At 43.6% G+C, this 24,444-nt stretch overlaps 1 protein-coding gene across 2 annotated transcripts in view; it reads left to right on the forward strand.

Annotated features, from left to right (window-relative positions):
- Positions 1–6,889, forward strand: part of TNFSF13B (TNF superfamily member 13b) — a 38,576-nt gene extending 31,687 nt beyond the window's left edge. For both annotated transcript variants that reach the window (XM_048854870.2, XM_075129756.1), the window contains exons 4-7: positions 1,740–1,796; positions 2,080–2,192; positions 2,285–2,435; positions 3,595–6,889. In XM_048854870.2, the coding sequence (XP_048710827.1) occupies positions 1,740–1,796; positions 2,080–2,192; positions 2,285–2,435; positions 3,595–3,707 (434 nt within the window). In that variant the 3' untranslated portion in view covers positions 3,708–6,889. The remainder of the gene's footprint in view (positions 1–1,739; positions 1,797–2,079; positions 2,193–2,284; positions 2,436–3,594) is intronic.
- Positions 6,890–24,444: the final 17,555 nt, after the last annotated feature.

Consider the following 24,444-nt stretch of genomic DNA (forward strand, 5'->3'; position numbering starts at 1 on the left):
TACGTTGTGTGGTAATAGACATGGTACTTGTACTTTTTATGAAAAAGTTTCTCAGATGATATCAGACCTTTAGGATATTACTGCTTTAATAATTATTAGCAGTGCCTGGAATGATGAGTAGTTTTGCGATGTGGTTGTAATAAAAATACCAGGCCATATCTTCAGCAGGTGCCAATTAGCATGGTTTAATTGAAGTCAATGGAGTTAGGCTGATTCATGTCAGCTGAGTATCTGGCCCAGTGTAGTTTAGTAAAAAAGAAATGCTATAAAAATCACCAGAAGTAGCAGTGATAGGCCCACGACCACACATCTGACACCAGATCTCTTCTCATTCTTTTAAAAGAAAGTTACATATGCAAAAGGGATTGATTTTTCTGAAGGCCGGAAAGAAATTTTCAGTGTAGTCTACTGCACAGCTTGGGAGCCAGTAAATAGTTACTTATGGCTCAGTCATAAGGAACACAGGTCTTAACATTAGTTTAAAAAAAAAAATAGAACTGTTTGTGGAGCAGTATGAGTAAGGGTGGCAGAATTTGCCCACAGAGTTTATCTGCTTCAGGGAAGTGAGATTCAACAAATTAGGATTTTCTTCTCTTCGTTTCTGATAAATTACTCGATTAGCACGTTCATCCACTTTCTGGACAGTACTGAAGACATTTTTTATTTAACACTTCCATCCTTTGAAGTAGCAGTAAAGCATAAGGCTTAACTGAGAGCAGTGCTTAGTGAATGCAACTTTATAGGCTCCTTTATTATGATTCCTGGCACTTATCTGTGGCAGATTTTTTTTTATGGTGCCTTAAATTGTATTTAACTGTGATCCAACACTTTAAAATACCACAATACCGGCATCCAACGCAGTGGGTATTCACCCACGAAAGCTCATGCTCCAATACGTCCATTAGTCTATAAGGTGTCACAGGACTCTTTGCCGCTTTTACAGATCCAGACTAACACGGCTACCCCTCTGACACTTGACACAATATTTCTTATTTTTCTATAACTAAATGTGTATCCTGTATTTCTATCCAATGCATGCAATGTCAAAGCGTTAAAGCAATGGATGAGTTTTGACAAGTACTAAAAGCTTTATAGCTGTAATTGCAACAATTTCTCTTACAAACATTGTATCAGCACTTTCTTGATTGGGCAATTTCACTACAGTCCTATTGTTTTGGAACATGGGGAAGTCTTACTCTTTTAGGGATGTTATATGAAATGAATTCTTATTCACACTTGGCATTTTCTTTTGATATTATGTGAAACTAAAGAACTCCTGCAAATACTACAAAAAATATCTTTTGGAAGCCTGACATCCATCACAACTGAGAATTGTCTGGTGGGGTTTCCGTTAGAAATGTAACTAAACTAATGGAGCCAATAGCATCTAACTCATCTGACTTAACACGACATTGTTCAAGTATACTAGGAACCCAGATGAAAGCCCAGTGTTTTATCATAGTATTCAAGGTTGGCTGCATGATCTCTGAATTTCTCCAGGACCCTTTAATGTGAAAATCTGATGGCTGTTCTGCACATCTGACAAGTACCTGCCACAAGAAGCAATGGGAGATCCTGCTTTCACATAGTGAGAATAAGAGTATTTCCCTCATGAGTATGCTTCGTCACTTTTTTTACCCTCCCAAGATCTTAAACCATTCTCTTAATTACTTCCTCTCATTTGTTTTCTTTCATTACAAAAGGAGTCTTGTTTTTATTTTTTTATTTTTTCTTTTCAGTGCTACAGGCCTGTCTGCAATTGATTGCCGATAGCAAAAGTAACATCCAGCAAAAAGGTAACTGTGCCTTCTATGTATTCACATATTTTCTACTCAAGCTCCAGGCATTATAAGTAACAAGCAGTATTCTGATTAATACAATGCCAGTTACAAAAAATAATGAAAATTTTGGATCTGGATAATTCTCGCAAATCTCCCCATTTAAATTGGAAAACTCCCCTCTCTAAACTCCGCTATTTTTCAAGAGGTCAGCACTGTTGATTTTTGACCAAAGGAAACTAGAAGGAACTAACTAATTTTGATTTTTATCTTACCGGAAATTATTCTCTCTCTCTTCTAGATGACTCAAGCATTGTTCCATGGCTTCTTAGCTTTAAAAGAGGAACAGCTCTGGAAGAGCAAGGAAATAAAATATTGGTCAAAGAAGCAGGTTACTTTTTCATATATGGTCAGGTAAGAATATTCATTTCACTTTAATATTGGACTTAGGGTGCTTAACAACTTCACAGTGTATGTCTGAAGTTTGTTTCTTTTTTATTCTTCAGGTTTTATATACAGATACAACATTTGCTATGGGACATCTAATTCAAAGGAAAAAGGCTCGTGTATTTGGTGATGATCTCAGTTTGGTGACATTATTTCGTTGTATCCAAAACATGCCTCATTCTTATCCTAATAATTCTTGCTATACCGCTGGTAAATATCTGAGTTTTTACCCTTCTTTATTTATAGTAAAGCTGTACCAAATGTAATTTGTGGTGATATAGGATTACATATAGTGAAAATGTAATGGGATCAGAAATCACCTTGCCAGTGAAAGTATGGCATACTTTGGTTTATGTGCAATTAACAATATATTATGATTGAAATTCCATAAAGAGTCCAATTTTCATACTTTGATGCCCAAATCTGTGTTTACTGTAGATACTACAATAGCCATTTTATGGCTCTGTGTTCTGCTTTAGTCAACCAAGTATGGATTTAAGCATCTTTAGGATGAAGCAGTCAGTATCAGCCTAACTCTCTGCTCCTAATAAAGATTACTGGAGTCTCATCATTGACTTAAGTGCAAACAGAGTTAGGCCAATGTGGAGTGTGTTTGACAGTCCCATCAGAAATGTTGCATGCAAGTAAATCAAGATATGCACACCAAGACAAAAATAATACTTTTATATTAGCAGAGCTCCAGTAGTCTGCTGTAAACACTTGTGTGTTATACTAACCCCTGTGCAAGGTTTAAAGAGCCATTGTTGCAGCCTGTCAGACTATATTGTACCAAACCACTTTTAATGGCTTTTACTTCTCTAGACTTCTTTTCCCATCATTGTTGTTTAGCAAGCTCTCTCTATGGATTTTTTCTTCTGTACCCAAGTGCCTGATATATTCACTGATGCCAGAGTTCATTGTATATGGCATCACCACAATAAAAGCTGTTCTGAGAGACAGACACTGGATTGTCCCATTGCTAAATGACGCATGTAGCAGGGAGCTAATTAGAAAGGAAAAATTCTTTGCATATAAATATTGTAGTAATCACCAATTGGAGGACAAGAAATACATGACTAATACAAGGCCATTTATTATGTTTATGGTAACTTTGCTGAAGTGTGGCAGTAGTTCTTTAAGAACAGAATGTCATCATTATGGAATGACATTCAAATGTAAGGTCAAAATCATAGGTGAATTTAAATGTGAGCTTTGCCTGAGTAAAGATTGCAAGATTGGGCCCAATATATTTTTTTTTTATTGCAAATAATGTGTTTTTAGGTAATACAAAAGACTCTCTGAATGCAATCTATTAAGATACTACCACATGTAAAATACCTATCTAAAGATATTCCAAATTCTTTTCCAGGCATTGCAAAATTAGAAGAAGGGGATGAACTTCAACTTACAATACCACGGAGAAGGGCCAAAATATCATTGGATGGAGATGGCACTTTTTTTGGTGCAGTTCAACTCCTGTGATACTCTACACTTTAACATTAGGCTTATCTCTGTTCTCTTTTTTGTTTTTATGTAATTGAAAAAAATGGAAATATAGTGAAGCAGTCAATTCAGTCCTTTTTTTTTTTTTTTAGCCCTTTTCTTCAGTCTGATGAGCCAGCCCAAAACAGGAAACCCAGCAGACATACTTCTGATGTGACTGTCATGTGAATTACCAGAAATATAGGTTATTTTAGGCAATAGAGGAATAAAAATACCAATGGCTATACAGGCATATTTTACAGCTTTGAAACAACTTCTTGTCCATGAGACATTACTCAGGGCCTCGATACTGCAGAGTTTGACCCAAAATATCTCAAGTGTAATGAGGACCATTGTGATTAGTAAATCATTATCCAGGAGGTACTGAAGTAACATAAACAAGTTAACGTAAACACTGCTCACATTCATATTAAATTTCGCAAATGTTTTATTGTTAAAGCAGCAAAGAATGAGAGAATCACCAAAGAGTAGAACCCTCAACATACATATTAATGTACAGTATATGAGAAATTGCTAAATAATCTGCATGCAACTACGAAACTGAAAAATGTACAACAATTGTCAGCCCAGTTTTTAGCATTGACTGTGAACTTTTGGAGGAAATTGAAATCAGATGAGGAAATGGGTGTTGTGGGGAAGACTGACCGTGGGGTGGGGGAGCAAGGACATGGGATTGGGAGAAGAAATCCAGAGGGGTGAGACTAGGACTTGCTGAGGAAGGGGACTGGGACTGGGATAAGAAGCCTGAGTGGACACTAGGACTGCTTAGGAGAGGAAAATGGGACATCAGGAAGACAAGTGTGGGGAAAAGATAGGACAGAGACAGTCTGGAGGGAATACGGGCAGAATTGTCTTTCCTCCAAACCCCCAAATAGAACCCAAGATACCTGAATTTCACCATTCCTCTGCTGTCTATGAAACCCGTGTCACAGAATCTGCATTGGGTGACAGATGAGAGTGCCAGTCTCAGGTCAGACTGTCAAGAAAACAGGGCAGACATATCCAAACTGGTGGTATATTCTATAATTAGATTTCACCAAACCAGCAACAAATGTGTGCACTTCGATCACTGCACTAGTTTACCATGGAGCCACAGCCAGTTGCCTTAGACACTCCAGCCTATATTACCACCCACACAAACTGGACTTGATGAAAGGTTATTAAAACCAAAAATTGTCACACTTTATTACTCCCAGCCACAAGGGGCCAGCCACTTACCCCAGGTCAAGGTATACTTCAGATATCACCAAAGACAATGGTGAAGCCAATTTCTTTACTAAACTAAACTAAAGATTGATTAGCTAAGAAATGAAAGATATTGAGAGGTTAAAGCAGGTAATATATATAACAGTGAGTCCAAGTTTGTAAGTCCAAAATGATAGCAGTGATGTCTGCTAGTTTCCATAAGTCTCTCAGGGTTTCCCAAAATGTCTTTGGTGACCTCTGTCTTGTATCTGGAATGCCCCCTAACAGCATCCAAATTAATCAGGGATCGCAACTTTTGGCATGCAGCCTGTCAGGGAAAGCCACTGGCAGGCCGGGATGCTTTGTTTACCTGCAGCGTCCACAGGTTTGGCCGATCGCAGCTCCCATTGGCTGCGGTTCGCTGTTCCAGGCCAATGGGGGCTGCGGGAGCAGGAGCTAGCATATCTCTTGCCCCGCACCACTTCCCACAGACGCCATTGGCCTGGAGTGGCGAACTGCGACCAGTGGGAGCTGCGATTGGCCGCACCTGCGGAAACTGCAGGTAAACAAACCATCCAGGCCCGCCAGCAGATTTCCCTGATGGGCCATGTGCCAAAGGTTGCCAATCCCTGAAATAGATCATCCCCAGGGCACACTTTTATAGCTGTTTCCTCTGAAAAGCAGCCAAGCAAATGCTTGTACTCATAGCATAGGCTCTCCCTTTGATGAAGAGTGCCTTTTGAGTTTTTTACCTCAGGTCATCATATGAAGGACCACTTGTTTTGAAATTAACATTTTACTTCCTATGCATAGACAAGTAACCCAGTTACAGTGATATACGTATGCAGTTGCCTGCCATTATATTCTAATAGGGATAGATAAGTGAAAACAATACAGATAACATTCATTAGCTTTCAGGAAGTTTACACATCAAGCAAATTCTCATCTTACTGCTAACACAAACCTCTGATCTAGGGTTAATTAAGCATAGGGTATACATATAATGCAAATCAAATTACAGATATGTGTAGAAAATAGCACTAACATTTATTTGAACTATTCTAACAGGCAGGTGCATTGGCTTGATACCATTATAATGCCTCTTGGCATTTTCTTGATTCCTGTCAGCACAAGTGAATGGGCCTATGTCTACTAGCCCACTTAACATCTCTTTGATAACCAGGCACAAGTGAATTAGTACACCTAACACTTCTTTGAGGTTTTGATCTGAGCTGGCTAACTGTCAGCACCACAACGCTCTAGCAAAGCGTGTGTGTAAGTGCTGATCCACGTAGAAGATGACAACCTACCGCTATCTTTTACTGCATTAGCTCAAGTGGCAGACGGCTGTGATGGACCTGAATGTTCCAACTTTTCTGATGACCCCTGTGAGTGCCACTCATTGTTCCTTTACACACTTGCTATATCACATTGTGACTAGATATCGCGCTTAACATTTTCGTGCTGTGGTGTCAAATACCTGGCCCATTTGATATATTTCCATGGACTGCATGCTATGGTCAGATTCTACAGAATCTCGGCTTTCATTTAACAACAAAAAGTAAGTTTCTAAGCCTCATTGTTGTGAAGAAAACCTTCCAGATACGAACAGGCTGGGAACTGATAGTGGTTGATTTCCTGTGCTTGACACCAGCCTGAACCAATCTCTGAAAGGTGTGGGCTCCTCCATCTCTAAGCCCATCCAAATGGGAGGGAAGTTAATTCTAACTCTTAATGATAACTCTTCTAATGGCAGCACTGCCTCATTGATGAGGGCATGAAGCCCACATCGTGGAGAGGAATGAGGAATAGCTGCAGGGAAAGAAATGATAGAGGGATAGTAACAGTAAAAGGAGGATGAATTAAAAAGAGGAAAGTGGTGGTCTAAGGAGTAGACTATTCTTCCACTGAGTGTTGGTGAATGTGTCAATAAAGTCATGTATAAATGCTAATTAAAAGTTGTATTACTACTGAAAGCCATACTCTACTCTTGATCTTCATACAAACCTGCCATTGGATTGAGGGTAGAGGAGAGTCCTAAATATATACCACAATTCCATTACTATAAATTACATTTGGCCCCGAGGGGAGAGAACCAAATGCATTCGGGTGAAATTCACCCCCAAACTTGCACAAAGCTTGAGAAAATATATTTTGTGCAGAAAAATATGGAGGGGGCTGGAGTCTTTTTCTTGCACATCAGGTCCGCAGCCCCTATTCTAGTTCCTGCTCTGAAAGGGAGGCTGAAACCCCATAAACAGGGCTTTGTCGCCACTGGGTCTGTACAACTGCAGACCCAGATGCTACAGTTTTATCCCTCCTTGGGCTGTCCCTCTGCTCCATTCAGAGCTATGTCCAATGTTCCCATGTACTCAGTTTGCAGCTGCCCTCACCACGTGTAGTGGAGCCATAGCAGTTATACGGCTGAAGGGGTGTTAGACAGCTGCCATGCCGCTGGATGCATCTCACGCACAGGGAGCATGGCAGCAGGTGCCTTCTGGGATACAACTAGATTAGATTTTATTAAATATTTTTGTTCCATATCTAGGTGAGAAGTTAGCATAAGTGGAGAATGTAGAGCAGGGGTGGTCAATTATTTTTTGTCAAGGTCCAGATTTCTTGGTCAAGGTATTGTCAAGGTCCAGACTCCAAAGAAACATTTTTCACACCACAATAATGCTAATAAGCCAATAAAAAGATTTTGCAGTCATTGAGAATGTTATGGCTGATAGAGATTATGGTTACACTGCAATTAAAAGCCTGTGGTACTCATGCAGCTCAGGCTAAGGGGCAGTTTGATTGCCATGTAGATGTTCCGGCTTGGGTCGCAGCCTGAGCTCCGGGGCCCTCTCCCCGCACAGGCTCATAGAGCCCAGGCTCCAGCCTGAGCCTGAACATCTACACGGCAATTAAACAGCCCCTTAGCCTGAGCTGCATGTGCCCAAGTCAGCTGGCACAGGCCAGCTGCAGTGTAGACATACTTGTAGAGAAGTTACAAATGTGGACAGGAAATAAACTGAGGTTTGACTTTGGAAACAAAATGCAAACTCATACATCTGGGAGGGGAAGAAGCTGCAAGGCAGGGTAAGCATTAATACCAACAGATCTACAGAGCCTATGAGAATTAGTTACAAGTTTGTGGTAAAATATGCCAGCAACAAAAAAACATGATTTGGGAGTTTGTATTCAGATTCTTCACATCACAGAGCAGGAAGATAGGTGAGAGCTGCTCTTTCTGGGTCTGTTGAGACTGTACCTAGGATAGTGCATTCCTTTCTGTGCACATCAGTACCAGAAAGATGTAGACAAACTGGCACTATTTCAGAGAAGAGCAGCAAATAGGATTTGTGAGCTGAAGGGACTGACTTATAAAGCGAGAATAAAAGAGCAACATATTTATAACTTGTGCAAGAAACAGCTTAAGATAGGGCATGACAATCACCTGTGGGTACTAGAAAGATGTAAACCAGGCACATGTACAACACAGCATTCAGATGGTGCTTGGATTCAGTGGCACTCACTGATATTTGAGGTAGTTACCTAGTTAGAACTAAGGACTGGGAGCCAGGAGTTCTGGATTCATTTTTGAGCTCTGCTGTAGACTTACCCCGTGATATTGGGCAAGTCAACTTAGTTATGTTTCCAAGCTTCTCATCTCTAAAATGGTGAGAAGAATACCTACCTGTCCTCTCCTTCTCCCCAAGAAGAGCGTAACTACACCCTGACATTTCCTCTCCCATCAGATTGTTATACCAATAAAATAAAAACCAGCAGGATCTTATTAAAAGGGAAAAGGCAAAATGCCACATTTATTGTGAATACAGAAAGAATCATAGTAAGCAGTTAGTTATAGCTATACCATTCCATTCAATTTCATATTTATTCACACATTCATTCATACACACACACACACACACAGGTTCTGCAAGGTTGTTATCATAGTTACCAGCCCTAGAGTTGCTCGTGCCAAGCCGCTGGCCAGGTGGCCTGGAAAGGAGTAGGGAGCAGGGCCTTGTCAGATGCTCATCTGATGCTCTTGGAAGTTGGTTTGCAGAATCAGACCCCAAAGTTCTCACTTTCTAGAGTCCATTTTTATAGGAATTTCTTCCTATGCCGGTCTATGGGAATTGCTTCATCATGCTGTTGCTGAATCAATCAGCAGATGGCACATTCCTGACGGCTCCGTGCTGCCAGATGTTATCTTGTTCTTTGGTTCTCCCATTCTTGAGGCTGTTGGGTGGATTCCAGTCTGCCCTCCGGGGGTCCTCTAGTTATTTCCACTTGACGCCTTCTTCAGCCGATGGACACTGGATTCTTAGGCTGGCACCTCCCTGATCATTCAGTTATTATCCACACCAAGCATCCATCTACGTACATCCTTTATCTCTACTTTAATCACAATTGTTAACAAAGCGAGATGAATACAAGAAAAGGGTGGAGAGTCTCTGGGTGCTGTTTCTGTTGTTACAGAGTATTGCTTTGAGTCTCTCTCTGTGTGAGTAGTTGTTGTTACAAAGAATTGCTTTGAGAACACACTCTGTCTTAGAATGCACTAACGCAATTAGCAGCTTGCAAGTTTCACACATAGAGAGAGAAACAGTACCAAAAACCAAGAGACCTCTTAATTAGTAATACCCTGGAATTTAAACTCTGGGGAATCAAACTCATTTGTGATTTTAATACAGAACTTCTTCAATACGATCCAACAAGATGAAGCACTAGCAGGACATTTTCTTCCAATCCTAACACTGGAGGAAGAGCAGCAGTGGTCAACAGAAGCAGGGTGAAGGGGGCATATGCAGGACCCTGTTGGCCCCTTCTCCCTTGTCCCCAGCACCAATTCATCAGCATCTCTTCACGTCCCCAGCACCAGCTTGAAAACATTGTCTGAATCCATCACACTCTGCCATCACCTGCTGTTCTCACCAGACTGCAGTGGCTCACTGGCATGGAGTCAGGTCTGATTGTCATTGCCAACTGACTGTTCCAGCTGCACTGCCAATCCTATTTAGTTGCTCTTTGGTTCTGTGATTTTAATCATTCTGCCTCCATTTATGGTTCTGTTGTTTCACCACCTCTCTCAGACTTACCCTGTCTCTGTTCTCTCCAAGCTTCTCTCTTGCTGGCTTCCTGCATGATCATGTTTCCACTTGCTTCCTTTAACCCGCCTCCACCAATCTTCACATAAGTGAAAGGATAGGAGAAAGAGAGATTTTTAAACAGAACTGTAGCTACGTTGGCTCATCTACCTTATTTATCTTGGGAACCACATCACAAGTTGAGTTATGGGCTTGTTGGTGAGCTACCCAATTTAGTGGTTTTAACTGTACAGTACACATGACACATGGCCACTAGAGGGCAGCTGTGTCACACATCAACCCGTGGCTGCTCTTTTGCTTACCAACCATAGCACAATACAACCTTGATTTGAATTTATAGGTGAGTGTCTCTCCGACTGCACTGGAAGTCAACACAACAAGGAAATTCACGTTTCAGGAATACCCAGGTTAAGGAAGCCTATTTAAAAATACTCTTGTACCTAGGAACTGGAAGGCTCCCTAAACTGTCTAGTCTTTATTTTCTAACAAAGAGGATGATTTTTCAACCCCCTTTTTAGGCAAGAGACGGAAATTGGCTTGTATAATTGGTCTATTTTACTTTTTATTACATAGTAACTTAGGGGAAAGAAGTCTAAGATGAGCAGAACTGCTACCCTTGCACTGTGCACTCAAGGGCCTGAGTTAACTAGTGGCCTGCTTAAATGCTGCAGAACTCAGTCTTTCACCATGCTCGCAGACCTGAATAAAAGCAGCTGGTGTGCTTAGGGTTGCCAACTTTCTAATTGCACAAAACCAAACACCCTTGCTCTGCCCCCTGCCCTACCCCTTCCCCTAGGCCCCGCCCCTGCCCTACGGCCCTGCCCTCCCACTCACTCCATCCCCCCTCCCTCTGTCACTAGCTCTCCCCCACCTTCCCTCACTAGCTCATTTTCACTGGGTTGGAGCAGGAGGCTGGGGTGCGGACGGGAGGGAGGGCTCTGGCTGGGGGTGCAGGCTCCCAGGTGGGGCCAGAAATGAGTGGTTCAGGGTACAGGAGGGGGCTCCAGGCTGGAGCAGAGGGTTAGTGTATGGGAGGGGGTGAGGGTTACAGCTGGAGGTGCAGGCTCTGGGGTGGGCCAGGGATGAGGGGTTTGGGGTGCAGGAGGGGGCTCCGGGCTGGACGGTGGAGCTGAAGGGTTTGGAGTGTGGGAGGTGGCTCTGGGCTGAGGCAGGGGGTTGGGGTGCGGGCTCCAGGAGGGAGTTTGGGTGCAGGAGGGGGTGCTGGATGCAGGCTTTGGTAAGGAGTCTGAGTCCTGGAAGGGGCTCTGGTTTGCAGTGCAGCCTTCGGGAGGGAGTTTGGGTGCAGGAGTGGGCTCAGGGCTGGGACAGGTGGTTGAGGTGCAGGAGGGTATGAGGGGTGTGAGCTCCAGGTGGGGCTTACCTCAAGAGGCTCCCCAGAAATGGGAGACATGTCCCTCAGCTCCTAGGTAGAGGTACAGCCAGGAGTCTCTGCGCGCTGCCTCCACCCACAGGTACCACCCCTGCAGCTCCTATTGGCTGCAGTTCCTGGCCAGTGGGAGCTGCAGAGCCGGAGCTCAGGGCAGGGGCAGTGTGCAGAGCCCCCCTGGCTGTGTCTATGCCTAGGAGCTGAGGGACATGTTGCCACTTCCGGGGAGCCACACTGAGCCAGGTAGGGAACCTGCCAGCCCCACCAACCAGACTTTTAACGGCTGGGTCAGTGGTGCTGACCAGAGCTGCCATGGTCCCTTTTCAACCAGGCATTCCAGTTGAAAACCGGACACCTGGCAACCCTAAGTGAGCTGTGATCCCTGCTTGTCATGGTGATCAGTATCATCACCTTGTTACATTGTGCTACTCCCATCTGACTTGGTGCTTCATGACATTTTGATTAAAAAACTAGGATGAAGTTAAAATTATAACATGGCCCACGTTAAATGGGTTTAAAACTGGCTAACTGATGTCTCAAAATGTAATTGTAAATAGGGAATAATCATCACCAAGGGGTGTGTTTCTAATGGGGTCCTACAGGGATTGGTTCTTGGCCATACGCTAGATAACATTTTTAACAATGACCTGGAAGAAAACATAAAATCATCACTGATGAAGTTTGCCAATGACACAAAAACTGGGGGAGAGGTAAATAATGAAGTGGACAGGTCGCTGATCTAGAGCAATCTGGCTCATTTGGTAAGCAGGGTGCAGCCAAATAATGTGTGTTTTAACACAGCTAACTGTAAATATATAAGTCTAGGAACGAAGAACGTAGGCCATTCATTCAGGATGGGGATGCTATCTTAGGAAGCAGTGACTCTGAAAAAGATTTGGTAAGGGCGGAGTGCCACAGTTCTCAAGCAGCCGACGGGTGCTTCCTACTGTATAGACAAGGAAAAATCCTTAAGGTACCCTCATCTGCATAAGTAGGTGTCTCTGGTACAAACTGAGTTAAATAGTCTGTTTGTGTTTGAAGGGGGTGGGGCTCTTTACTCCCACTCCCCAGTCCCTTTAGTGTGGTCCCAGATTTCCTAATCCCAAAATAGGTACAGGGTAGTGGGACTGACTCTAATGGCTCACCTTGGGGCTTGCTGAACCTATCCTACCTAGCCAGAATACCAGTGTCATTGTCTCCTTGCAGCCACAGGGATGGAAGCTGGTAAATGGCTTTCTTGAGGCCAAATGCCCTCAAGATTTCAAGGAGTCTCCTTTGGGAGCTGCAGAGCCACTATCTGCTCTCTCCCAGAGCTGCCCAGCAACTTCCTGCTTTTAAGCCCTTATTCCATCTCTGACATGACTGACAGGATCAGAAGGGCAGGGCTACACACAGTCCAGTCTCGGGGACATGGGATAATCAGCTGAACATATGTTCCCAGAATGACACTGTGGCCAAAAACGCTAATGCCATTGTCAAGGTTCCTCCCCCACTCTGAACTCTAGGGTACAGATGTGGGGACCTGCATGAAAACCTCCTAAGCTTACTTTTACCAGCTTAAGTTAAAACTTCCCCAAGGTACAAATTAATTTTATCTTTTGTCCTTGGAATAACCACTGCCACCACCAAACTAACTGGGTTTACTGGGAAACGTAGTTTGGACACATCTTTCCCCCCCAAATCCTCCCAACCTTGCACCCCACTTCCTGGGAAAGGTTGGGTAAAAATCCTCACCAATTTGCATAGGTGACCACAGACCCAAACCCTTGGATCTGAGAACAATGAAAAAGCATTCAGTTTTCTTACAAGAAGACTTTTAATAGAAATAGAAGTAACTAGGAGTAAAGGAATCACCCCTGTAAAATCAGGATGGTAGGTACCTTACAGGGTAATTAGATTCAAAACATAGAGAATCCATCTAGGCAAAACCTTAAGTTACAAAAAAGACACACAGACAGAAATAGTCATTCTATTCAGCACAATTCTTTTCTCAGCCATTTAAAGAAATCATAATCTAATGCATACCTAGCTAGATTACTTACTAAAAGTTCTAAGACTCCATTCCTGTTCTATCCCTGACAAAGCAGCATACCGACAGAGAGACACAGACCCTTTGTTTCTCTCCCTCCTCCCAGTTTTTGAAAGTATCTTGTCTCCTCATTGGTCATTTTGGTCAGGTGCCAGCGAGGTTACCTTTAGCTTCTTAACCCTTTACAGGTGAGAGGATTTTTCCTCTGGCCAGGAGGGATTTTAAAGGGGTTTACCCTTCCCTTTATATTTATGACATCCATCCTTGATGGAAAAACAGGGAAGCTCAAGTAGGAGAAGCGAGGTTATTTTACGTCTGTATTTGGCACTGGTGCAACCGTTGCTGGAATATTGTGTCCTGTTCTGGTGTCCACAATTCAAGAATGATGTTGATAAATTGGAGAGGGTTCAGAGAAGAGCCAGGATAATCATTAAAGGATTAGAAAACATGCCTTATAATGATAGACTCAAGGACCTCAATCTGTTTATTTTAACAGAGAAGATTAAAGGGTGACTTGGTTACAGAATATAAGTATCTACACGAGGAACAAATTTTGATAATGGCTCTTCAATTTAGCAGAGAAAGGTGTAACATGATACAATGTCTGGAAGTTAGGCATAAATACATTTTAACAGTGAGATTAATGAACCATTGGAACAATTTACCAAGGATTGTAGTGGCTTCTTCATCACTGACAATTTTTAAATCAAGATGGGATGTTTTTTTCTAAAAGATATACTCAGTGAATTATTTTAGGAAAGTTCTAAGGCCTGTGTTGTACTGGAGGAAAGACGAGATGATTACAGTGGTTCTTTTCTGGCCTTGGAATCTTTGAATCTGTCCATCCGTGTTTTGGTGCTCAGGCTCTACTGCATAGGGAGACCAGTCAGCGGTGCTGCGGCGCTGAGGCAGGCTAGTCCCTACCTGTCCTGGCCGGCACCGCGCTGTGCCCCGGAAGCAGCCAGCAAGTCCGGCTCCTAAGTGGCAGGGGGGCAGGAGGGACATGGTTCTGCGCGCTGCCCCTGCCCCGAGCACCGGCTCTGCACTCCCATTGGCCAGGAATCTGTGGGCGAGTGTGGCATGTGGACCCTCCTGGCCCCCTGCCTAGGACCTGGACCTGCTGGCTGCTTCCGGGGTGTGCGCAGGGCAGTGCCAGGACAAGCGGGCAGACTCCCTTAGTGCCCCTGTTGCGCCACTGACGAGGATCTGCCAAAGGTAAGCCCACGCCCCAACCTCTAGCCCCCACCCTCTGCCCCAGACCTGAGCCCCCCCAAACCCAGAGCACCCTCCTGCACCCCAAACCCCTCATCCCCATCCCCAGCCCAGAGCCCTCACCCCTCCTGCATCCCAACCCCCTACCGCAGCCCAGAGCCCCCTCCCACACTCTGAACCACTCATCCCCAGCCTCACCCCAGAGCCCTCACCCCCTTCTACTCCCCAACCCCCTGCCTCAACCTGCAGCCCCCTCCCACACTCCAAATCCCTCAGCCCCACCCACCTGCCTGGAGCTCCTTCCTTCACCCCAAACCCCTCATCCCTGGCCCTACTCCAGAGCCAGCACCAAGAACCCTCACTCCATCTGTCAAGGTTCCTCCCCCACTCCGAACTCTAGGGTACAGATGGGGGGACCTGCATGAAAAAACCTCCTAAGCTTATCCTTACCAGCTTAGGTCAAAACCTCCCCAAGGTACAAAATATTCCCCCCGTTGTCCTTGGACTGGCCGCGACCACCACCAAACTAATACTGGTTACTGGGGAAGAGCTGTTTGGACGCGTCCTTCCCCCCAAAATACTTCCCAAAACCTTGCACCCCACTTCCTGGACAAGGTTTGGTAAAAAGCCTCACCAATTTGCCTAGGTGACTACAGACCCAGACCCTTGGATCTTAAGAACAATGAACAATCCTCCCAACACTTGCACCCCCCCTTTCCTGGGAAATGTTGGATAAAAAGCCTCACCAATTTGCATAGGTGACCACAGACCCAAACCCTTGGATCTGAGAACAATGAAAAAGCATTCAGTTTTTTACAAGAAGACTTTTAATAAAAAATAGAAGTACATAGAAATAAAGAAATCCCCCCTGTAAAATCAGGATGGTAGATATCTTACAGGGTAATTAGATTCAAAAACATAGAGAACCCCTCTAGGCAAAACCTTAAGTTACAAAAAAGATACATAGACAGAAATAGTTATTCTATTCAGCACAATGCTTTTCTCAGCCATTTAAAGAAATCATAATCTAACACATACCTAGCTAGATTACTTACTAAAAGTTCTAAGACTCCATTCCTGGTCTATCCCCGGCCAAGACGACTACAGACAGACACAGACCCTTTTGTTTCTCTCCCTCCTCCCAGCTTTTGAAAGTATCTTGTCTCCTCATTGGTCATTTTGGTCAGGTGCCAGTGAGGTTACCTTTAGCTTCTTAACCCTTTACAGGTGAGAGGAGCTTTCCCCTGGCCAGGAGGGATTTCAAAGGGGTTTACCCTTCCCTTTATATTTATGACACCATCCCACACTCTCAATCCCTCAGTCCCAGCCCCCTCCTGCACCTCAAACCCCTCATCCCCAGCCCCACCCCAAAGCCCACATCCCAAGCCGGATCCCTCACCCTGTCCTGCACCCCAACTCCCTGCCGCAGCCCAGTGAAAGTGAGTGAGGGTGGGGGAGAGTGAGCCACCAAGGGAGGAGGAATGTAGTGAGTGGGGGATGGGGCCTCGGGTAGGAGTGGGGCTAGGGTGTGTGACTATTTGTGTGACTAAAAAGTTGGCAAGCCTACTACTGCAATACAAATAATTGTAATGATAACTGACCTCGCACAGGGAGTGTAACTGGGGTTGGGAAGTAAGAAATCCACCTCCTGCCCCACCAGAAATTAACAGCTCAGAGGTGAGAGAGAGAGAAACCAATTGTCTATGCTTGTTTAGTCTTTGGTCTCTCTATGCAGATTGCCAATCAGTCCAGTTATGGCAGCCATTATGTGATGTGGCCACATGTCCACAAAGAACAATTCTGAGCCCACCATTTCATTTGGCATAAAGCCAGGAAGCAGCAAGTCAGTGGGCTTGGGCCAAAAGTGAAAGTATCTGCATCTTCTTATCAGTCCTCTGAACCTTCCCTTCTAGGGTGACCAGACAGCAAGTGTGAAAAATTGGGACGGGAGTGGGGAGGTAATTGGAGCCTATACAAGACGAAGCTCCAAATATCGGGACTGTCCCTATAAAATTGGGACATCTAGTCACCCTATTCCCTTCCCTGGTCTCCCCCCAAATATTTTTTTTAAATTAGAGGAGAAAAGAAAGCAGATTCCTCTCCTATTGAATGTTATAAGGGGTATTATTTGCATATCTACAACTAACACATTTCTTTGGGGCTTTCCAGGCTGTCAATTACTTTCTGTCATGAATTTTCACACTAGAGTTAAAAAGCCTTCAAACAGGCTCTTACAGCCAAACAAGTGGAATGCAAGCCACATCCCTACAATACTACTGTCAAATTCTCAGATACTATAGCCCAACATATAATGGTTTAATCTGCTCACATATTTGCCTTTTCGGAGAAGATGACTATTGTCTATATTTTGATTATTTATTTATAGAACAATTAGATTAAAACTAGACCACTGGGATACACTGCTGGTGACATAGAAATGTGCAGAATGACAACGTTTGCCTTCCTGCTCCAGTTCTTCTCACCCACCCACCCGCGATAATGCAGGAAGCAGAGCATATTAACCCCCTGCAGACACTTAGTGACTACTGCGGCAACAAGTAACAGAAAAGGCACAGTGTTGCGTTTTTTTCTTTTTTGGGGAGCTTCCCAGACATGAAGTTAGTTTTATTACTACCAAATGTTTTATTATTACCAGTTGCTTCATGATGAAAGGAAGGGGAGGTGGCAAGTACCAGAGGGGTGGGTAGGGGTAGGAGGGGAGGCAGAGAAACCCAAAAAGGCTATTGTGTTATACACAAATGCGAGGCATACGAGTAACACAATTCTTTAATTAGACACAAGTGTGGAATGAGAAGTGTGATCTAATTGGAATAAATTGCTTAAATCGAGACATTGGCTGCGAGATTAAATGAGATGAGGCAAGGAAAGGTTTACAAACGGGAAAGCCAAATATAAAATCTGCAAGAGGAGTGAAATGGATAAAACAGTGAATAAAAATATGTATTAACTGATTCAGTAAACACTATTTGGTTTCAAGTAAAAATAATAGGGTGATCTTTGATTGTCCGTTATTACAGACCATCCAAGACAGAAGGAGGTGTTTTCAGACAGATCTGTGCCAATAAAGAGGGCTAGCGGAGCAGTTACAGAAATTCTAAGTGCCCAAAGATTGAGTAGGAAAACATTAGTGGCAGCTTTAAGAAAGGAAATGTATTCATAGATAGCTTCCTTATACAGCAGGTTGATACTGAATAAGAAACAAGTGACAATTACTGACATGAACTGGACACAAACCAGATGTAATGCATAAGGTTGGAGCAGGAAAGCACCTAGGTTCTAGGTTTGAAATGATGATGAGAATCTGACATTTGTTTCTCACTCATGATCAGGAGGCTTTTCCTGGCACCCATAGACTCACAGCCATTTTAGGATAGAGAAATATCTTACATATCTATATAATGTATATAATCTATATATCTACTCTCTTCCATCATATCCCTTCCCATTTTTGATGCTTTGTCAGGTAGCATGTCAGAAACACAGCCTGTGGCTTCAGGTGTCTTGTGTCATCTTGCCTCCCTAGGGTCTTCACATATATTTCAGGTCTGCCTTCATGTTTACCCTGCTGTGCCCCCCAAGGAAGAGATGACAGTCTCTCATGATATGTCATATTCCAAATTCATTCTCAATAATAATTGCTGGGTTGGATAAACGATTTCAGTTCCTGTTTTTTTCCTCATTATTTTAAAAGCTGAAAACATTCTTTGGATGCTATAGACTCAAAATATTTGTCACCTTTATATCTTATTTGCATATAATCACTTGCACTCCCACTTGCTCTTTGTTCTAGCCTAATGATGGTGCTTTCACACAATCATTACCCTGACTGGAGGTGTCAGCCTGAGTAATGCTTGTTGGAGATGTTACATTAGGATCTAGAGGCCCCAGCTGACCGTGCTAGGCACTGTACATAGGCGCAGCAAGGCACAGTCCTTCCCCTGAGAGTTTACAATCCCACATGAACAATTCAGGCACAGAGCAACAATGCGTTGTCCAAGGAAGTTTGTGGCAGTGGCAGCAACTGGACCCTGGTCTTCAGGGTTCCTGTACATTGCCCAAACTACAAAACCATACTCCATCTATCCCTCTGGGCTTTACCCTGCTTCTCAGGGTAAAGAGACCGGCATCATAATTCCCTCAATGTGAATTCTACTTTATATCCAATAGGAATGATTGACATACTAACCCAATTTTTCACAGGCATTATAAGAAGGTCAGTGAAATATTGGACACAAGGCATGTAGGCAATGCAACATAAGCTAAAGAAAAGTGACTAGAACTGAAGGTGCAGGGAAAATAAAGAGTGGAAAAAGGATATATTTAAGATTTTTTTAAAAGCTTCACAAACTTAATTCAAGTCAGATTTTGATTTCCGTGCCACTGGTCACTTGAGTAAAGTTACATGTGTTTACGTGTTTGCAGGGTTTGGCACTTAAAGTTCATGTCTAGACAAGCACATGTTAGCTAACACAAGTTAATTAACACCTCTTTTTAAGCACCACTGAGCACCTAATGTACACAGAGCAGTGTTATAAACGTGTTAGCTGGTAGTACTGTCGTGATGACTGGGATCAGCTAATCCATTTGTAAACACTTTTGCTTGTGTCTATATTTGGTGCTCAGAGTGTAAAAATGTGTTAATTAAATATGTTAGCCAACACATTTGCTGAACACCTCATTTTCCTAGGCTAGCCAGTGCCATGGTGTGCTTTTTACATCAGAGCTTCACACATTGTGGCCCAGGGCCCTTAGACTGCTGGTGGTGGGTTGCAGAGAGGTAGCTGGTTACATAGGATGGACTGTCCCTCATTTCCAGCTGAAATGAAGAGAGAAACAGAGTGTGTGATATTTTTTTCCCCAAACAGGTCAGAACACCTAAGCAATTGTAGTTGCCACTGGGATGCTCTGATTTCAAGTTGGAAGGAAAGTAGCCCAGGCAGTTGTCAATGGGAGGGAGGATATCACACAAAATAATTTCTCTTGTAAAGTGTGCTCCACACTATGAAATGTCCGAGATCCCTTGTTCTGTGGGTGAGCCACACTTTTCCTCGGGGTCAGCAATGTCCATTGATGTTTCCTGAAACCCAGCTAACTTCCTTACATCAACATCTGAATCCAGGCACCGTTTATAGAATGCTAATGTTTTATTAATTGATGGGTTTCCTCTAAATCCATACACTGTCCATATCTACTGCATCGTACTGTGACTCCTGCAGTTTATTCATCCCAGGATGTCCTGGTATAGGTCTTTAATCAGATTATGATATATCAAGGCATCCTGGGAGTCACAGTAACATGCAGTTGGTAGGGTCAGTCGCTAGATTTAAAGCGACTCCATCAATTGTTCTAAGAACAATACCCTCCTTCTCATGCAGCTGAATGGCTCTTGCAGACTGCTTTTATGCACTGTTTTCCCAACAGAAAGGAAGAAACATTTATGAGCACAGCAATTTACACAAGGAAATCAATTTCTGTAGCTTTCTCAATTACTGTAAATTACTAGGCAAGCCTTCAAGGCACAACAGGGTCTCTATTTTTCTGCGGTGTTCTATACCATTCATTTTTTCTCTACATTTCTCTTTATTTGTACTTCTTGAGCAGTATGAGTCCCATTCTTCTTAGGTGCAAAGTGTGATGTTGCACTCCATATGTTTATGGAAATATGCTATAAGTGTAAATATTATGTAACTGGAATATGCTTTATGAGTAAGGTCTCTTGTAAGGTATCATTACAAAGCGTATATAATCTACTGAGTGTGTTCCATCCTATTTGTATGAATGTATCATTCTTGTATCTGAAATTACAAATCTGCAATATAATTCTTTTTGCGGATACAGACTAACACGGTTGCTGCTCTGAAACCAATATAATTCTGAGGTCCTATTGTAGTTATGCAAAGTGTGGGCCATTAATGGTGGTTTGGAATCTTGATGGCCCCCATTAACTAGGACAATTGGTTGTAGATGTCTCTGTTTACTTGTAAGCATTCCTGTATACCTGTGTGCCAGCCAGTGGAGAATGAAATCTCACAGGACATGTGAACATGTCACATGATACTGGAATCAATCTTTAACATGATGCTTTCCCATTTAGAAGGATGGGGGGGACCCAGAGAGAGACAAAGGATTCCTGCCTTGTGCCAAAGCTATAAAAGGGGGTGGAACAGAACAAAGGGGTCCCAGTCATCTGGAATCCCCTGCTTTTCACCTAAGAAGCCTGCCAGAAATAACAAGAACTGTACCGGGGAAAGGATTGGCCCCAGACTAAGAAGGAGTCTAGTTTGTGATCCGATGAAGTGAGCTGTAGCTCACGAAAGCTCATGCTCAAATAAATTGGTTAGTCTCTAAGGTGCCACAAGTCCTCCTTTTCTTTTTAGTGTGTGAAAGAAGCTTATTGGAACATCTCTGAGGGTAAGATTTACCTATATTCAGTTTCTTAATGTATTAGGTTTAGACTTGCGTGTTTTTGCTTTATTTTACTTGGTGACTTACTTCGTTCTGTCTGTTATTACTTGAAACCACTTAAATCCTATTTTTTATTCTTAATAAAATCACTTTTGTTTATTATTGAACCCAGACTAAGTGATTAATACCTGGGGGAGCAAACAGCTGTGCATATCTCTCTATCAGTGTGATAGAGGGTGGACATTTTATGAGTTTACCCTGTATAAGCTTTATACAGAGTAAAATGGATTTATTTGGGGTTTGGATCCCATTGGGAGCTGGAAGTCTGGGTACTGGAGACAGGAGTACCTGCTCAGTGGTTTTCAGTTAAAGACTGCAGCACTGGGGACATGGTTTAGACCTTGATCTGTGTTTGCAGCACCTAGCGTGTCACCTAGCGTGCTCAACAAGACAGGTTTCTGCAGTCCCAAGCTGCCAGGGGAAAGGGGCTCAGAGGTAGTTTCAGCACGTCAGGTGACAGTCCCAAAGGGGGTCTCTGTGACCGAACCCATCACACAGAGGAAATAAAAGTATCACAAATCTCAGTCAATCAGATATACAGCAAGTGCTAAAATAAGAGGAGTAGGACCAAGCCAGAAGCAGCATAGTTTCCTTATCTGAACCATGCAGATGTCCATGCCCTTCTACTTTACCCAGTGTGATGAAGGAGCTGCACATTTTGGGTAGGAGTTGGCCTCTGGAAAAGGCAGCCCTGAGCTACTGACAGCTTTTCTTTCTGGCAATTTCACTCTGCAAGCCCCTAGTTTGCACTGGAAGTCCCAAAAGAGTGAATGCTGACACCCTCAGCATTATTTCAACCCTCCTCCCCCAAGAGAGTGGATCATAAGCAAAGCCCAAAGGGTTGTGATTTCTAAGGAGGCTGGGTATTTTTGAAGCAATATGGAGGCTTGGGCCTTCCATGTGGAGATGACAATGAGATCAGTGGGAGCTCACCATGGATCTCCAGATATCTGCACAGTTAGAGGGCCTATGCCTCTTTTATGGGCTTGCAGTATTCTGCCACCAGCACAGCAGTGAAAGGTGCACAGTTTGCCTTTCTGTAGGCTCTTTTATAGGAAAGGATACTGGCCGTGGTTCACCTCTCCAGGTCAATGGGGGCTGTGGGAAGCTGCGTGGGGTGAGGGATGTGCTGGCCGCCGCTTCCCGAAGCCCCCATTGGCCTGGAGAGGCAAACCGCAGCCAGTGGGAGCCGCGATCAGCCAAACCTGTGGACATGGCACATAAACAAACCCACCTGGCCTTACCCTGGTGGGCCGCGTGCCAAAGGTTGCCGATCCCTGTAATAGGCATTGGGTAAATTTTTCAAAACCTTAGAAGTTACTTAGGATCCTAAGTCCTATTGAAAGTCAATTGGACTTAGGCTCCAAAGGACCAGATCTACAGACAGCCCCGCAACCTGAAGCAAATACTCACCAACAACCACATACCACACAACAGAACCACTAACCCAGGAACTTATCCTTGCAACAAAGCCCGTTGCCAATTGTGCCCACATATCTATTCAGGGGACACCATCACAGGGCCTAATAACATCAGCCACACTATCAGAGGCTCGTTCACCTGCACATCCACCAATGTGATATATGCCATCATGTGCCAGCAATGCCCCTCTGCCATGTACATTGGTCAAACTGGACAGTCTCTATGTAAAAGAATAAATGGACACAAATCAGATGTCAAGAATTATAACATTCATAAACCAGTCGGAGAACACTTCAATCTCTCTGGTCACGCAATCACAGACATGAATGTCGCTATCTTAAAACAAAAAAACTTCAAATCCAGACTCCAGCGAAAAACTGCTGAATTGGAATTCATTTGCAAATTGGATACTATTAATTTAGGCTTAAATAGAGACTGGGAGTGGCTAAGTCATTATGCAAGGTAGCCTGTTTCCTCTTGTTTTTTCCTACCCCCCCCCCCCAGATGTTCTGGTTTAACTTGGATTTAAACTTGGAGAGTGATCAGTTTAGATGAGCTATTACCAGCAGGAGAGTGAGTTTGTGTGTGTATGGGGGGGGGGGGGGGGATGTGAGAAAACCTGGATTTATGCAGGAAATAGCCCGACTTGATTATGTAAAGAGTTGTCACTTTGGATGGGCTAGCACCAGCAGGAGAGTGAATTTGTGTGGGGGGGTGGAGGGTGAGAAAACCTGGATTTGTGCTGGAAATGGCCCACCTGATGATCACTTTAGATAAGCTATTACCAGCAGGACAGTGGGGTGGGAGGAGGTATTGTTTCATGATCTCTGTGTGTATATAAAGTCTGCTGCAGTTTTCACGGTATACATCTGATGAAGTGAGCTGTAGCTCACGAAAGCTCATGCTCAAATAAATTGGTTAGTCTCTAAGGTGCTACAAGTACTCCTTTTCTTTTTGCAGATCTTCAAAGGTACTTAAGCATTGCAATGCCCAGGCACCCTGCCACCCACTGAAATCTTCAGCCCCAAGCTAGGCACCCATGCTCTCTGCTCATTGTATAGGGAGAGAGGCATCTACAGAAGGGATCCTCAGAATCCAGCACACTAAGCATGGAGCGCCTGTGCTATCCAGTAGGAAATGCTTAAGAGATGGGTGGGGCTTCAGCCCAGCTCTTTAAAGGTATTGAAGCATTGAACTCCTATGGATCTGGGCTTGAGGCACTTGTCTGATGGGCCCGAGATAGCTGATTCTCAGCTGTGAATCCTCTTTTGAAGTCAGCCAATTAAGTAGCCCATGCCCTGGCAGCTAAAACCCAGACCTTTCTCGTGAAAAATCAGAGTGAGAAAAAGGCAGACACCCCAGAATAATCCGATGTTACTCACGTGGGATGTGAGCAATCTGGACTCAAGTCCCTACTCCAAATGAGGCAGAGTAGGGACTTGAACTTAAGTTTCCTACATGCTAGGTGTGTGTTTTAATCACTAGGAGAGACTCACATGAATTTCCAGACTGCTTATCCCTGAGTCTTTTTTGCAGATATCAGGTGTTAGGTGTATGCTGAGCCTGCCTATAGGATCAGGGCTGCCGGCAATAGCTGTGTCTCTCAATTAACTTAAGAATCCTGTTCCAGAGCTGCTGGGGTTTCAGCTTGAGTGAGCTCTGACTCTGAGCATCTCATTATTGTCAGCACTTAGGTGGCTTTGTTAGTGCTGACAGGTGGAAACTTAAGTGCTATGGGGATTTAAGAGCTTGTGAGGTAAAGTAGCAGTTGAGCAGTTGTTTTGAGAATATCAGTGGTGCCTAAATGGTGGATTTAAGCAACTAAAGAGGCAGGTAGGTGCTTCATTGTCTTTGTGGATCTGGCCCTAAGTGCCCAAGGCATTTATGAAAATAGGA

This window comes from Caretta caretta, chromosome 1, assembly GCF_965140235.1.
Source record: "Caretta caretta isolate rCarCar2 chromosome 1, rCarCar1.hap1, whole genome shotgun sequence".
In the NCBI taxonomy this organism is placed as follows: domain Eukaryota; kingdom Metazoa; phylum Chordata; order Testudines; family Cheloniidae; genus Caretta; species Caretta caretta.